This window comes from Hemitrygon akajei, unplaced genomic scaffold, assembly GCF_048418815.1.
Source record: "Hemitrygon akajei unplaced genomic scaffold, sHemAka1.3 Scf000126, whole genome shotgun sequence".
NCBI lineage: Eukaryota > Metazoa > Chordata > Chondrichthyes > Myliobatiformes > Dasyatidae > Hemitrygon > Hemitrygon akajei.
The window spans coordinates 2121-19937 of NW_027332012.1; the positions used below are offsets into that span (position 1 = coordinate 2121).

General features: G+C 45.0%; 1 protein-coding gene across 1 annotated transcript; it reads right to left on the reverse strand.

Annotated features, from left to right (window-relative positions):
- Positions 1 to 7747: 7747 nt before the first annotated feature.
- LOC140723690 (nuclear factor 7, ovary-like) lies at positions 7748 to 9482 on the reverse strand (the record flags this gene model as incomplete). Its single annotated transcript, XM_073038249.1, has 3 exons — positions 9176 to 9482; positions 8388 to 8483; positions 7748 to 7981 (listed from the first exon to the last, which is right to left on the reverse strand). Coding segments are annotated over exons 1-3 (363 nt in total), but the record flags the coding sequence as incomplete, so codon positions are not given.
- Between the last annotated feature and the right edge of the window lie 8335 nt (positions 9483 to 17817).

Here is a 17817-nt window from a genome sequence, read left to right on the forward strand (position 1 = left end):
ATCTTAGATTTATTTCTGTTTTCCCCCTACTCCACTCACTCATTCCGGTTTACCATCCCCATGACAAATTAGGTTAAACCCTCCCTAACAGCTCTATTAAACATTCCCGCTATGGTTCAGGTGTAACCCGTCCTTTTTGAACAGGTAATACTTCCCCCTGAAGAGATCCCAATGATCCAAGAATCTGAAGCCCTGCCCCCTGCACCAGTCTCTCAGCCACGCATTCATCTGCCTGATCCTACTATTCTTGCCCTCGCAAGCACGTGGCACAGGTAGCAATCCTGAGATTACTACCCTGGAGGTCCTGCTTCTCAGCTTCATTCCTAACTCCTGGAAATCACTCTTCAGGACCTCCTCCCTTTTCCTCTCTATGTCATTGGTACCAACATGTACCAAGACAGCTGGCTGCTCGCCCTCTCCCTTCAGAATATTTTGGACCCGATTCGAGACATCCCGTACCCTGGCACCTGGGAGGCAGTACACCATGCGGGTATCTTTACCAGGCTCACAGAATCTCCTGTCTGTTCCCCTGACTATGGAATCCCCTATGACTACCGCATTCCTCTTCTCCCTCCTCCAACAGCGCCAGGCTCAGTGCCAGAGACCCGGTCACCATGGCCGTCCCCTGTCAGGTCATCCCCTTCAACAGCATCCAAAACGATATACTTGTTACTGAGGGGGGCAGCCACAGGGGTGCTCTCCACTATCCGGGCATTTCCCTTCCCTCTCCTGACAGTCACCCAGTTTTCTGACCCCTGTAGCCTAGGGTTGACTACCTCCCCGTAGCTCCTGTCTTTCACCTCTTCATTTTCTCTAATAAGCAGTAGGTCATCAAGCTGCAGCTCCAGATCCCTAACACGGTCTCCGAGGAGCTGAATCTCGGTTCACCTGGTGCAGATGCGGCTATCAGGGAGGCTGGAGGTCTCCCAGGATTCCCACATCTGACACCCTGAACAAAGCACTAACCCTGCAGACATGCTACCTAATTCTACAGGAATGAAACAAAGAAAGATAGGTCTACTCACCCACCTACTTCACCAAACACACAAACTTTTAAAACCGTTAACTAATGTGCCCTGCTGTTCCCCCGACCGTCGGGCCGATTTGCCAAGGGGAGAAAAAGAGTCGGTGCCTCGCTCTCGCCTCTTCCCGTTACCGCCTAAGCCCGTTGAGCCAAAGCCCTACTCTCTGCTGCCACCCACTCCGCTGCCCGCTGTATAGGGTGGTCATCTTTTTAAACTCTCCGCGCTGTCCTGCGCAGTCTCGCCGTTCTTGTACGCAAAGTTTTTTTTTAAAAACTGCCTTCCTTCAGAACTTAGCTCCCACGCCGCCCTTCTTGTCCCAATCTAAAAAAAAAACACCTTCAGTCCTGTATTCATCAGCCTATTCCACACTGTCCACATGAAATTCAGCAAGGCCTTTGATGTCGATGATAGGCCACACTTGGAGCATTGTCTGCATTTCCGGTTTCCGAATATGGGGAGGATGTCATTACACTGGACAGGAGGCTTCAGGAGGATGTTACCAGGACTGGGGGCTTGGGTTAAAAGCAGAGAGTGGATAAGCTTGGGCTATTCAGCTGTAGTGTAGGATGTTCAGGTATGACCCCTTATCAAGGTAAATAATTCATAAGGAGCTTAAATAACGTTTCTTTTTCCAAGAAATGGGAGTACAGAACCAGAGGCCTCAGATTGAAAATGAGACAGGATATTTTTCTGAGTGGTCTATCGGGTAATATTCTCATAGAGAGCGAGGTTGGTAAATGGAACGTGACTTGAGACGCTGTAGAAACGGTAAAAATAAAATATTTTAAAATAAATTTGGGCAGGTACACATTTGGGAAATGGTTAGAGAGATGGGGTGGGGGGCAAACACACACAAATGGGCCATGCTCAAGAAGACATCTTAGTCTTGCAGATTGATGAAGTGGGCCTTGGGTTCAACATCCATCAAACCCTCCCAGATTATCCTCCTGAGGAATCTCACCCCGGAGTCTGTCTGTGAAGTGCTGATGTGACATCACGTCAGAGGGCAGCTCAGTGCCACAGAACAGACAGACTGGATAAGGACGGCAGATTTCAATCCTAAATGGGAATTCGTGCCTATTTCTGTGGACGTGTGTCACACTCTGATAGTATATTGTGTGTGTGTGTGTGTGTGTGTGTGTGTGTGTGTGTGTGTGTGTGTGTGTGTGTGTGTGTGTGTGTGTGTGTGTGTGTGTGTGTGTTGATTATGGTAAATTACCGTGTGGTGTGTATACACATTGAAGGAGAGTGTGCACATTGAAGAATTTGTATGTTACAGTGTGTCATCACATGTCTGGTGTGTGTTGACAATGTGTCACACTTGATTGAGTTGTTTAAATGAATAAATGACTGTCTCTGAAGAGACTGGGTTCCAGGTTACTGAGGGAAATAACAACGTACATTGCTGAGGCTCTGACTACAATCTGCCAGTCCTTCCTGTGTATGTGTGTGAGGGAGCTTTGCCAGGCTGGTTATACTGTGTGTGCTTCTCCCGAGATGAAATCTTGACCCATGTCAATGCTTGTTGGTGTGTCCGAGCTCATTCTCACAATGCTTCAATGTAGTGGTCTGATCACCATAAGACATAGGAGCAGAATTAGGCCATTTGCCTTTCGAGTCTGCTCCGCCATTCAATCATGGCTGATCCTTTTTTCCCTCCTCAGCCCCACTACCTGGCCTTCTCCCCGTAACCTTTGATACTGTGTCCAATCTAGAACCTATCAAGCTCTGCCTTAAATACACACGTTCCACAAATTCACCAGCCGCTGGCTCAAATTTCTCTGCATCTGTTTTAAATAGAACCCCCTCTATCTTGAGGCTGTGCCCTCTTGTCTTAAACTCCACCACCATGGGAAACATCCTTTCCACATCTACTCTGTCTAGGCCTTTCAACATTTGAAAGGTTTCAGTGAGATTCCCCCTCATCTTTCTAAATTCCAGCGAGTACAGACACAGAACTATCAAACATTCCTCGTATGATAACCCTTTCATTCCTGGAATCTTCCTTATGAAATGAAACTTCTGCAATGCCAGCACATCTTTACTTAGATGAGGAGCCCAAAATTGTTCACAATACTCAAGGTGAGGCTTCACCAGTGCCTTATCAAGCCTCAGCATCACATCCCTGCCCTTGAATTGAATGCTAACATTGGATTTGCCTTCCTCACCACTGACTCTACCTGCAAGTTAACCTTTAGGGTGTTCTGCAGAATGACTGCTAAGTCCACTTACATCTCAGCTTTTTGGGTTTTCTCCCCATTTGAAAAAAAAATCTGCACATTATTTCTACGACCACAGTGCATGGCCATGCATTTTCCAACATTGTATATCATTTGCCACTTTCCTTCCCATTCTCCTCATTCAAGTCCTCGTCCAGCCTAACTGTTTCCTCAACACTACCGGCCCCTACACCAATCTTTGTATCACCTGCAAACATAGAAACAAAGCCATCTACTCTAGGACAAGAGGGTATGACTTCAGGATTGAAGGACTTCCTTTTAGAACTGAGATGCGGAGAAACTACTTTAGTCAGTGTGTGGAAAATCTGTGGAATTTGTTGCCACAAGTGGCTGCTAAGGCCAAGTCATATTTAAGGCAGAGATAGATAGGTTCTTGATTAGCCAGGGCATCAAAGGGTATTGTGTGAAAGCAGGGGAGTGGGGATGACTGGAAGAATTGGATCTGCCCATCACTGAATGGTGGAACAGACTCGATGGGCCGAATGGCCCACTTCTGCTCCTATATCTTATGGTCTATTCTATCAGCTAAATCTTGATATACAGCATAAAATGAAGATGGCCTAACACTGACCCCTGTGAAACACGAGTCATTGGCAGCCAACCAGAAAAGGATCCCTTTACTCTCATTTTCTGTTTCCTACCAATCAGCCAATGTTCTAACCATACCTGCAACTTTTCTGTAATACCATGGCCTCTTAACCTGGGTACTACCTTCATGTGTGACACCTTGTCAAAGTCCTTCCGAGATTCCAAATATACAACATCCACTGCATCCCCTTTATCTATCCTGCTTCTAATCTCCTCAAAGAATCCCAACAGGTTTGTCAGGCAGGATATTCCCTGAACGAAGCCATGCTGACTTGTCCTATCTTGTCCAGTGTCACCAAGTATTCCATAACCTCATACTTAACAATTGACTCCAATTTCTTCCCAACCACAGAGGTGAGGCTAACTGGTCAATAATTTCCTTTCTGCTGCCTTCCTGCTTACTTAAAGAGTTAAGTGACATTTGCCATTTTCCAGTCCTCTGGCACCATGCCAGGTCCAGTGATTTTTGAAAGATCATTTGAAATGCCTCCATAATTTCTACTGCGACCACTTTCAGAACACTAGGGTGCAGTTCATCTGGTCTGGGTGACTTATGTACCTTTAGGTCTTTCAGCTTTTTGAGCACCTTCTCCCTTGTAACAGTAACTGCACTCACTTCTCTCCCCTCGCACTCTTCAACACCGGGCACAGAGCTAGTGTCTTCCACGGTGAAGACTGGTGCAAAATATTTGGTTTATCTGCCATCTCTTTATCCTGTGTTATTATATATCCGGCCTCATTTTCTAGCGGTCCTATATCCACTCTCATCTCTGTTTTATTTTTTTACAATACTTGAAAAACAATTTGATATTGTTTGCCAACTTGTTTTACAAAGACAGGTGTGTAAAAAGGGCCTGAAGGATCATTGGAGACCAGAGTCACCCCAACCACAAACTGTACCAGTTGCTACCATCCGGGATACGGTACCACAGCATAAAAGCCAGAACCAACAGGCTCCGGGACAGCTTCTTCAGCCAGGCCATCAGACTGATTAACTCATGTGGACACGACTGTATTTCTATGTTATAATAATCAGCCTGTTGTACATATTATTCATCATAAATTACTATAAATTGCACATTTCAGTTAGATGGAGATATAACGTAAAGATTTTTACTCCTCATCTATACGAAGGATGTAAGTAATAAAATCAATTCAATTCAAATCAATTTCTTGTTTATTTTCCCCCTCCCAAACATTCTTTTAGTTCCTTTCTGTAGGTATTTAAAAGCTTCCCAATCCTCTGTCTTCCTACTAATTTTTGTTTAGTTGTATTCCCTCTCTTTTGCCTTTACATTAACTTGTCTTCCCTTGTCAGCCACGGTTGTACTATTTTGCCATTTGAGTATTTATTTATTTTTTGAATACATCTCTCCTTCACCTTTCTCATTTTCCCAGAAACTGACACCATTTCTGCTCTGCTCTCATCCCTGCCAGCATCTCCTTCCAATTTGCTTTGGCCAACTCCTCTCTCAGACCACTGTAATTTCTTTTACTCCTCTGAAATACTACAATGTCAGACTTTACTTTCTCCTCATCAAATTTCAAGTTGAACTCAGTCATGATATGTGCACTGCTTCCTAAGGTTTCTTTTAACTGCTTATCTCTGGTTCAATACATAACACCCAATCCAGTAGAGCTGTTCCCCGAGTAGGCTCAACGACAAACTGCTCTAGAAAGCCATCACATTGCATTCAACAAACTCACTCTCTTGAGATCCTTTACCAACCTGTAAAACTCACTCTCTTGAGATCCTTTCCCAATTGCCCTGCATGTTGAAATCTCCCATGATTATCATAACATTGTCCTTTTTATCAGCCTTTTCTATTTCCAGTTGTAATCTGTGGGCTTCAACCCACTGACTGTTGGGAGGCCTGTATATGACTGGTGTCAGTGTCATTTTTACTTTTGCAGTTCCTTACCTCAACCCACAAGATTCAACATCTTCCAATCCTAGCTTAATGTCACATCTAGCTGCTGATTTACCAGCAGAGCCACACCATCCCATCGGCCTTCCTTCCTTCCTCTGATACATTGTGTAACCTTGGACATTCAGCTCCCAACTACAACCATCCTTCAGCCACGATTCCGTGATGGCCACAACATCACACCTGACAATCTGTAATAGTGCAACAAGATCATCCACCTTATTTCTCATACTCCATGCATTGAGATATAACAATTTCTGTACTGTATCTGCTACCCTTTTTAATTCTGCATCCCTAATGCACTGATACTCATCCTGCTGGCTGCAATTTTCTCCTCGCATCTGTCCGCTCTATCTGGCAGTCTGACTGCATGCTATCTTTGCATTTTTACCATCAGTCCTATCCCTTCACTCCAGTTCCAACCCCCCCACCATCAAATTAGTTTAAACCCTCCCCAACAGCTCTATGAACCCTCTGTCTCTGTGAGAATATTGTTCTCCCTCGGGTCGAGGTGCGACCCATCCCTTTTGAGCAGGTCACTCCTCCACCAGAAGAGATCCCAATGATCCAAGAACCTGAGGCCCTGCCCCCTGTACCATCTTCTCAGCCATGTTCTATCTGTCAAATTATCCTGTTTCTACCCGCACCAGCACGTGGCACAGGCAGCAATCCAGAAATTACAACCCTGGGGGTGCTGTTTCTGAACTTTCTACCAAGCTCACCAGATTCTATTTTCAGGACCTCTTTGTTTTTACTTCCTATGTAATTGGTCCCCAGTTGCAAGATGATAGCTGGCTCTTGACCCTCCCTCTCCAAAATGCTGCAGACACGATCCGAGACGTCCCTGACCTTGGCACCTAGGAGACAACATAGCATTCCGGTGTCTGATTCTTGTCCATAGATTCTCCTGTCTGTTCCCCGAATGATTGAGCCCCCGATCACTACCGCTCCCCTCTGCTCCCTCTAATAATAGTGAGAGATGCTGATCCAGAAGAGGGAATTCCTACGTCAGTCAGAGTCTGTACTCACAGGGCACGCAGGACTTGTGTATTTTCCTGACAATCCCCGTCACCGCACTGATACCCGTTTTTAGTCAGTATTAAATTCCCAGCATCTGTGGTAGGATTCAAATTCATGTCCTGGTGTGTTAGTTCAGTATGCCTGGGATCAGGACACAGTGGTTCATCTGACAGTCCCATGTATTGGTTGTATTGTGACCCTGTGCTGGTGTGTTCAGGGGTCTGACATCTCCAGCTGACCATGTGACAGTGATGCCTCTCAGTCTGCGGGGTTGATGTGGAATAAACTTCAGTTTCCCTTCAGTCCATTATCACAGCCAATCCTTGCTTCAACTTATAACATAATTGTGTTTCATGAACAAGGAAAAATGAATCTTTGTAAATGTTACCTCGCTTAATGGTATCAAGTTTTTCTCTCAGCACTGTGTTCAACAAATAGGGGTGAACAAATTTTCCAACCGGCAGGGCCTCATCTGTCACTGACAATTCCTGGACATGGTCATTAATCCTGTAAATATTAAACTGCTGGTGATAAACTGGAATTTTTGAACTACTTTACAAATCTGTGCAGGGTTTCAGTAAAGAGCATGTCCTACCTCCTGTTCTGATGAGCTTCCTCCTGAAATAAATAAAAAACACAAATCTGATTAGACTTGGACTTACTGTCCACATCGTTGACAGATTCATTGCAGTTTAGTTTACGATTAATTATGCTGAAAATTAATTGCGTAAAGATTGTATGTTGCTGATAAATGATCGAATATCTGTCTCCGAATGTCATTCGCGGAGTGATTGGAGGTGCATCATGCAAGGAGAACACTCTGTGTGAGGACACCAGCAGCGTCAATTGATTTGGCAGAATTGGCCGCTGTGCTGTGTTTATTTCAAATATACCACTGTCCATTTAGTTCAATTTGACAGAAACAAATTAAAATTTAATCACTCACCTTGAGAAATATCACACCATCTTTTTGATCCATCTGCTCCTTTAACTTCAAGATTTCCTCCTGAATAATCCTTATATTCTCTTGAATCTTAATAAGATTTTTCTCCATTGTATTAAGAATCCTCTTCTCTTCTTCCCTGAGATCCCTGAGTAAGCTCTGCTCTTTCTCAGTGATAATCCAGCGCAGTTCAGCAAACTGGGATGTGATGTGGGACTGAACGCTGTGTGACTGTTTCTGTCCAATGAAAGGTGAAGATTAGTTTACTGCATTGCTGTGTTGTATTTTCTTATGACATAAAAGTGACCATTCGGTCCATTCAGGTCCATACTACTCCTGAGACATTCCCATCAACCCCATTTTCTCACGCTTCCCTGAAACCTATTCTCCCTCAATGACCCATTAACTCCCACCTGATTCACATACACCCTCCCCCACCTTCACAGGGTTAATTGTAATTAACCATTCATCCAGCATGTCCTTGGGATGTGTCTGCTCACAGGGAGAACATGCGAACTCCACACAGACAGCACCAGAGGTCAGGATCGAACCCAGGTCACTGGAGCTGCGATACTCGGCTGTTCTGCATTAAATGGAGCAAAACTCGACAGTATTATCAGAAATTCCGCTCAGGAAGCCTCACCTGAACTCCGGAAATCTTCTCTTTCTGTTGCTGTTCCTTTTCCTGGAAGTCTGATTTCTTTTTTGTGAGAGAGTCTATGGAAGATTTTAGCTGATCCTGGAAGTCAGAGAGCGAAGGAAATAGAAACTAAGATGCATCAAAAGAAACAGGCGATCAAACCCGATTATCACACAAAATGTCGGAGGAACTCAGTGAGTCAGGCAGCATCTCTTCCGGGGAAATAAACAGACGGTGTTTTGGGATGAGACCCTTCATCAGGACTGGGAAGGAATGGGACAGAAGCCAGAATAAAAAGGTTGGGGATGAGAACCAGCTGACAGGTGACGGGTGAGACAACGTGAGGGGGAACGTGGGGGAGGGTGATGAAGTGAGAAGCTAGGAGGGGACAGGTGGAAGAGGCAAAGAGCTGGAGAAGAAGGAATCTAATAGGAGAGGACAATCAACCATGGAAGACACGGGAGGAACTGGGCTGTTTGCGGCCCTGAATGGTGACGATGGAGGAGGTTAGGAGTCAGGTGTAGCACTTGTCCCGCTTGCAGGTGTCAGTGCCAGGAGGGAGATCAGTGGGGAGGAGCGAGTGGATCAGGACGATACAGTACGTGGAGCGCGATCCGTATACAGAGTGGAGAGTTGTGGGGTGCGGGGGTGGGCTGTGGGACGGAGAGATGCTAGAATCCCGTTGGAGACGGCGGAAGTTGCAAAGAATGAAGTGTTAGTTATGTAGGGTCGTGTGATGGCATGTAGGACAAAGGAAATGTGTTAAGTATTAAATTAACGTTAGTTTTTACCATGTAGATTTTAACAGCTTCTTTAATCGGCATGAAGCGGTGCTCTCTGTGTTCCTGCGCGTCTCTACAGACCAGACAGATCAGTGTCTTGTCCGTTTCACAAAACAGCTTCAGTTCTTCCTCATGTTCCTCACAGTGACGTTTACTTTCCTTCCCTTTCGGATTCAGGTGTAAATTTCGAACTTTTTCAGTCAGATTTGCTAAGGCCCGATTCACCCTGAGGGTGCGGTCAGCAAACACCTCTCTACATTCCGGGCAGGAGTTTCTCTCCTCCCTTTCCGAATACTGTGTGATACAAGAGCGACAGAAGTTGTGTCCACACTCCAGTGACACAGGATCGGTGAAGAAATCCAGGCAGACGGGACAAATTACCTCCTCGGTCCAACTCTCGGTCGGTCCTTTCGAAGCCATGTTAACTCCCAGCACTTCCTGATTCAGAATGCTTTCACTTTCGGGAGCTGCTGATCCCCTGCAGTACCACGATTGTCCACTACACGCGCTGCAGTCTCGGGGAATGAACATGGTTTTACTGGATGTGTTCAGTGGAAATTCTGGCCATTTCTATGTTGAATGTGGGATCAAAAACACTTTAAACGGACAATAGATAAGAAAACGCGCCATGGACTGTCTAAGCCCAGCTACGAGCGGAGGAGGGTTGGCCATATCGCTTGAAACCCCATCTCTTAAAAACCTAGAGCGACAAAAACGTCAGCTGAATCTCCAAAGGCCCCATCCCTGCGGTCGGAAGGACCTTCTTCAGGAATACGATTGAAGTCCTGCGCTGAAAGTAGAAGCCATCTGCCCCCTGGGGTGGTTCACTACTACAATAACTGTGAGGCTTCCTCAGCCAACCCGGCCACTCCCTGTCCAGTGTAGAAGATCCCTGTAGCTCCAATGGTGTCCCTGTACTCTGCAATGTGCCAGTCGGCAGCATTCCTGTACGACAGCGGTTCCCAAACATTTTTTTAATGCCAAAGACCAATACCAGTAACCGTGGACCCCAGGTTGGGATCCCCTGCTCTCCGGATATCTCGATGTGATGGCAGGGCAACAAGTTTCAGGCGTCTTTCCCGTGCTGCTGATCTTCCAGCAGCACTCGCTGTCCGTTTTCCTGCGCGTCCTGGGAACAGCCCGAGGATCAGTGAGCCTTCTGTCACGCAGCTGCTGTGGCACAGGCCCTTGCATCTTTCTCCACAGATCTTCGCCAGTCCACAGTCCGCAAAGAGGCGAGTGACCGTCTCGTCTCCACTGCAGTAATCTCGGGGCAGCGCGCTGTGGGAGTGATCTCCGGGCATGCAGCAAGGATCAGACTGGGAGGGGCCCTCTCGCCGCCAGACAGGTGAGGTCTTGCTGCCTGTTGGTGAGATCTGGTGAGGAGGCATTCTGCCAGATGGTCTGGACTGTCTGATCAGGGAACCACTCCACTGTGTCCATCCAGTCCTTCTCCTGCAGTAACTGCAGGACATTCCGTGCTGACCACTGTCTGGTGTTCTTGTGGTCAAAGCTGCTGGTCTGAAAGAACTGTCACCAATTTCATTAACACAAGGTTCACATGGAGAAACTTCCTGATTGAGACAGACACAGTCTCACAGGGTATTTACAGGGTAGGGGCAGGAATGATGTTTCTCCTGGCTGGGCAGTGGAACGAGGGATCACAGACTCAAAATCCGAGGTCACCTCAGCAGGACTGAGATGAGGAGAAATTTCCCCAACACATTGCGGTGAATATTTGGAGTCTTCTCCACACGTTTTCTACATTAAACAGACATATTCAGGGGCTCGGCGATGTTGGGAACGTTGCAGGAAGGTGGCGCTGAGGTCAAAGATCAGACATGTTCTGAGTGAGGGGCAGAACAGTGCAACGGGCCGAATGGCCACGCCTGCTCCTGTTTCTTATTTTCTAAATCTGGAGTTTACCTTTGCGCCTTGTTCTCCCTTGGCCTTCAAACACACTTACAGCCAATCAGCGGCACTGCTGGGAGAGTCTTGCTCCTATTGGTTGAGGAGTGCCAGTGGGCGGGATGCTGAATGTTCGGAGCGGTCCGAGGTTTGGAGCTGAGAGCGAGTGGACCCGGGGAGAGGCCGGAGATCGGGAGCTAAATTTCGGGTAAAGGTTGCAACACCGGCCGGGTGAATCCTTCCCGTGGCAGAGATTCCGTGAGATGTTTCAGCTGCACGGAGGGTGCCCGGTCTTTTCCTGCCGAGAATCAGGGGCCTGTTGTCAGGAGTTTCCTCCCAGACCTGTTTCCTGCTGCTGGGAGCCCGGATCTGACCCGCAACGGCAGCCAATGGATCTCCGGTGCTGTCACCGCTCCCCTGGGTAATCGGACGGGCTGAAGGCCAAGGGAGAACAATGCGCAAAGGTAAATTCCTGCTTTCGAAAATAAGAAACAACAGCAGTCGTGGCCATTCGGCCCCTTGCCCCTGTTCTGCCTTTCACTCCGATCATGGCTGATCTTTGACCTCAGCGACATTTTCTTGCAAAGTTCCCATCTTAGCTGAGCCCTTCAATATTCCTTGTGAATTTAGAAACCTTGTGGGGAAAAAGTCCAAAGATTTGCCGCACTAAGTCCTGTCAGATGACATCGGATTCTGAGTCTGTGACCCCTTATTCAACACCCAGTGAAGAAAAACACCATTCCTGCCCCACCCTGTCAATACCCTGTGAGACTGTGTCTGTCTCATTCAGACCACCTCTTATTTCTCTAATTTTGAGACAGGCCCAGTCAAAGTGTAATCTCTCTGAGGACACTACCTCCCCCCCCCCCCCCCCCAAAGCAATCTCTGAAACCTTCTCTTCATTCCCTTCATCCCACTGGCTGACTCCGGGAGGGAGACCAGACCTGTGCACAGTGTTCCATGTACGCTCTCACCAGGACCCCATATACATTCAGAGGAGATCTTTATTCTTCTATTCAAACCTTCCTTCCCATTCAATGCTCTTCATTTAATATCGAACTCAAACAGTGAACAGACACAACACAGCCTCAGCCATGAATTTTTTCATGAATATTTAACTGAAGGGTCAAAGACAATACTGGTAATTTTTTCTAAACTCGAGAAAACCACTGAAATATAGTTGGAGGACTAATTTCTTTCCAATTCAATAGGATAGATCTTCTAGCCATTAATGTAACAAATGCAATCATCCGCCGGGCTGAGGGGGGATAAACGACTATTATCCACCATTGGTAAACCGAAAATTGCAGTATTAGGATGCGGTTGCAATTTGATATTCAGACCTGTTGAAATAATACCAAAAATATCTTTCCAATAATTTTGCAAACGGGGGCAAGACCAGAACATGTGGGTCAATGAAGCGATTTCAGAATGACATCTGTCACTGGTTGGATTAACATAAGAATAAAATCGAGCGAGTTTATCCTTGGACATGTGAGCCCTATGAACAACCTTAAATTGTATTAGGCATGTTTAGCACAAATAGAAGAAGAATTGACTAATTGTAAAATTTTCTCCCACTGCTCTGTGGGTATAAGACAGTGAAGTTCTTTTTCCCATTCCTTCTTAATTATTTCTGATACTCCTGGCTGTATTTTCATGATCATATGATAAATGAGGGCTACTTCACCCTTCTGGCAAGGATTCAGAGATAGAATTTTTTCTGTAATGTCCATTGGACATAATTTCAGAAAATACTAACATTCAAGAAATTTCTAACTTGCAAGTATCTAAAGAAAATGGTTTTTAGGCTGGACAGCTGTTCAAAGGACATAAAACTGTTATCTAAAAATAGATCACGAAAACATGTTATACCTTCTGGTTTCCATAACACAAAGGCTTGGTCCATAAAAGAGGGCTGGAAAAAGAAGTTAGATATAATAGGGCTTGATAAGATAAACTTACTCAAGCTGAAGATTTACGAAATTGAAACCATATTCTTAATGTATGTTTAACTATACAATTAGTTATTTGTTTATTCAGTTTAGATAAAGCAAAAGGAGGCAAAGATCCTAAATTAGAAAACAATGAAAAGTCTTGTACAGATTTACACTCCAAATTTACCCATTGTGGGCAAGGTACTATGACCGATTCTTGTGTCCAAAATATTAAATATCGGATGTTAACTGCCCAGTAGTAAAATCTTAGGTTTGTCAAAGCCAAACCACCTTCCTTCTTAGGCTTCTGTAAATATTTCTTACTTTAGCTAGGATTTTTATTCTGCCACATATACGAGGATATTTTGGAGTCAATAATATCAAAAAAAGATTTAGGAATAAAAATTGGTAATGTTTGGAATAAATATAAAAATTTGGGTAATACTATCATCTTGATAGTGTTAATTCAACCAACCAATGACAGAGATAATGGGGACCACCTAGTAGTAAGTTGCTTGATTTGATCAATTAGAGGTAGAAAATTAACTTTAAATAAATCCTTATTTTTCTTGGCAATTTTAATACCCAAATAAATAAAATGATCTGTGACAACTTTAAATGGTAAGTGTTTATAGGTTGAAGTTGCATATTTAATGGAAATAATTCACTCTTATTAAACATCACTTTGTAGCCGGAAAAGCTACTAAAATAAGCAAGCAAGGATAAAATAGCAGCAATAGATCTCTCAGGGTCAGATATGTATAGTAACAAATCATCAGCATATAATGATAACTTATAAGTCCCTTCCCTACAGATAATTCCAAAAATATTAGGTGATTCACAAATGGCAACGGCTAAAGGTTCCAAAGCAATGTCAAATAATAGAGGACTTAAAAGGCAGCCTTGCCTCGTACCACGGGACAACTGAAAAAAGGAGATCTTTGATTATTGGTAAGAACCGAAGCCAAAGGTTTATAATATATTAATTTAATCCATGATATAAATTTCAAGCGAAAATTAAAATTCTGCAACGTATTAAATAAATATGGCCATTTAACTCTATCAAACGCTTTTCCAGCATGTAATGAAATGACATTCTGGTATTTTAGATGAAGAAGTATAAATTATATTAATTAATTTTCTAATGTTAAAAGATGAATAACAGTTTTTAATAAATCCGGTCTGATCTTCAGAGATAATTTGAGGTAATACATTTTCTAATCTAGTGGCCAAAATTTTGGTAAAAATCTTAGAATCCTTATTCAGCAAGGATATTGGCCAATAGGATGCACATTCAGTGGGGTCTTTGTCTTTTTTAAGAATTAGAAAAATGGAGGCATCATAAAAAGATTGTGGTTATTTACCTACAATTAACGCATCTTTAAAAATTTTACAAAGCCAAGGAGAGAGTATAGAAGAAAAGGAGTTAAAAAATTCAGCAGTATAACCGTCCGGTTATAGGGGGCTTTACCTGAATTAATTGAAGAATAGCCTCTTTTATTTCGGTTTCCATAATAGGTGCATCTAAAAATACACAATCTTCTGCTGTTAATTTTGGGATATTCAATTTTCTTAAAAATTCATCCATTATGGAAGTATCCTCAACAAATTCTGATTGAAATAAAGAATTATGAAAATCTTGAAAGTCTTTATTTATCTCTTTATGATCACTCGTAAAAGTGCCATCTCGTTTACGAATCTTAATGATTTGTCGTTTAACCAAAGCAGTTTTCAATTGATTAGCCAATAATTTGCCAGATTTATCTACATTTACATAAAACATGGGTTCTGGATTTAATTAACTGATTTTCAATTTCAGGGCAGGTTATTTTTGAGCTTTCAGCAGTGGCCACTCCACAGTCAGGATGGATTATCAAGAAAACCTTCATTAGCAGGAGCAAGTGGAGCGGTCGTTGTTGGAGTGGACAGAGTTGGAGCGGAGACTTTGAGGCTTTAATTCTTTGAGGTTTCAGTGGGGAGAGCAGTCAGTCGGAGAAGGCAAAATCATGATGGAGGTAGAATTTTTTTTGCCCCTTCTTTACATTTTCTCAGTTGGAACAGTGGAGATGCCAGGCAGGATAGTGGAAAGCTCCTTTGCGGGATGTGGGAAGGCAGGGGACCCTCCTGTGTCCCTGATAACTACACCTGTGAGGAGGGCATCCAGCTTCAGCTCCGAACAATCCACATTACGGAGTTGGAGCTGGAACTGGATGAACTCCAGATCATTCGGGAGGCTGAAGGGGTGATAGGTAGGACATTTGAGAGGTAGTTGCACCCAAGGAGCACGGCACAGGAAACTGGGTGACAGTGAGGAAGGGGAAGGGGGAAACAGAGAGTGCAGTTTACCCCTGTGTCCATCCCTCTGAACAACACAGGTATCACTTTAGGTACAGTCGGGGATGGTGGGTTGACCTGGCAAAGGAAAGTCACAGCAACAAGGTCTCTGGTACTTAGTCTGGCTCTGAGATGAGAAGGGAAGGGAGGAGACGAGGTGAGCTGTGGTGATACGTGGCTATATAGCTCAGGGAACTGACAGGATGTTCTGTAGATGAGAATGAAATTCCAGGATGGTGTGTTCCCTCCTGCATGCTGGCATCTGGGTCATCTCAGGTTGAGTGCTCAGCATTCCTCAGGAGCGTAGACAGTGAAGGTCGTGGTCCATGTGGTTAACAATGATATGGGCTGATAGAGTGACGAGGTTCTGTAAAGGGAGTTCAGGGAGTGAGATGCTAATTGAAAGGACAGCTCCTCCAGTCCTGTGATCTCAGGACTGCCATCTGTGTGATGTGGCAGGAATCAGAAGATTATACAGTTTAACACGTGGCTAAAGAGTTGGTGCAGGAGGGAGGGTATACGATTTTTGGATCATTCGAGCTGGTGAGGATTGCTGTGTACAGAGGAATGTGAGTGTGTTGGTGGGGAGAGCACGTCGTTGATGCAGTGTGACTGGGCACACAGGTCTCTCTCTCACACACACAAACGCATCAGTGAAGTGGGAGGGACGGGAGTGAGAAGGGGAAAGCGGAATGAAGAGGATGGAGTTAGGACTTCTTCACAAAGTCCCAGACTCACGCAACCCTCCCCCTCTGGAATTGGTCCCATTCCCTCCCCCAGGCTGGGGGTGAGCGTTAAGTTGCCTTGTCAACAAGAAAAGGAATTGTTCGATAACATCTGGTTAACACACTTTGATAATAAATTTACTTTGAACTTGAACATTGAAATGTACTGTTTGTGAAACGTGTACTGATGAGAAATGGTCTCAGTGAAGGTCCGAGAGTGGAAAATGAACCAGTGATCAGCCCCACTGCTCCGTGCAAGACAAGAACCACTATCGGAGTCTGTCCCATCTCCCTGTGCTTGACACGTCTCCCTCTAATGTTTCCTTTTTCTGTCCCTGTCCCAGTGTCTTTTATTTTCCTCCTCAACCCCATTTCCTGCCTTCTCCCCATGACCTTTGACACCTTTACTGATCAAGCACTGATCAGCCTCTGTTTTAAATAAACCCGATGACTTGGCCTCTGAGCCGTCCATGGCAATGAATTCCACAGCTCCCTCATCTCTCCAAATGCATGCTGTCTGCGAGTAGACATTCTGACGCAGAAGGTTAAAAATGGCAGCTATCTACTCTGTCTATACCTCTCGTAATCTAATCAAACTCTTTCCGGTCACCCTGATCCTCCTTCACTCCAGAGAAAACAGCCCAAGTTTGTCTGAACTCTAAGTCAATAAATGGTGGGGTTTTGATTAATAACGGTGTCGAAGCTGACGTGGAGAAAGCAGCAGTATGGAGTTTAGGGGGAAATTCGAGTGGTGGAGAAGACTCAATGGACGGAATGAGTATTTCAGTTCCTACGACGAGCGGTGTAGTGGTGAGATGGCGAAGCGATGCGGAGGAAGCTGCGGGTGCAGGTAAGAGTGAGTGTCCAGGTAGGAGATGGTGTTCAGCAGCTTTTCACTACGTCTTCCAAACCAACAACAACTAACACCGAGTGGATCGATCATAAGCGCTTTTATATTTACTGGCAGAAGGGACGATGAGCGATGCACAAGAGCTGGTAATAGCTTTGTCCGAAAACAAAACACAGACAGTACGGTCACCCCGATGGACACAAGTTCACGGACAGGGTGCACTCCGTTGTCTGCTGAATCACAGCTGCGGGTCTGAACTCAAGTGCTCAGGTACCATGTTGCACGAACATTATTAGCAAAGCTCTCTGATACAACACAGGTTCCAGCTGGTTACATGCCATTTTGGTGCGACAAGTGAAGTACATTTCCACAGTGGTGGAGAAGCATACCTGAACCCCTCGCCCCCTGTGAAAACCCTTCCAACCCTAACACCATTCCCCATTTCTGTTAACACCCTCTGTGAAAACCCTTCTAACCCCTACACCACACCCCATTTCTGTTAACACCCCCTGTGAAAACCCTTCCAACCCTCACACCACTCGCCATTTCTGTTAACACCCCCTGTGAAAACCCTTCCAACCCTCACACCACTCGCCATTTCTGTTAACACCCTCTGTGAAAACCCTTCCAACCCCTACAACACTCCCCTTCTGTTAACACCCCCTGTGAAACCCTTCCAACCCCTACACCACCCCCCATTTCTGTTAACACCCCCTGTAAAAACCCTTCCAACCCCTACACCACTCCGCATTTCTGTTAACACCCTCTGTGAAAACCCTTCCAACCCCTACACCACTCCCCATTTCTGTTAACACCCCCTGTGAAACCCTTCCAACCCCTACACCACCCCCCATTTCTGTTAACACCCCCTGTAAAAACCCTTCCAACCCCTACACC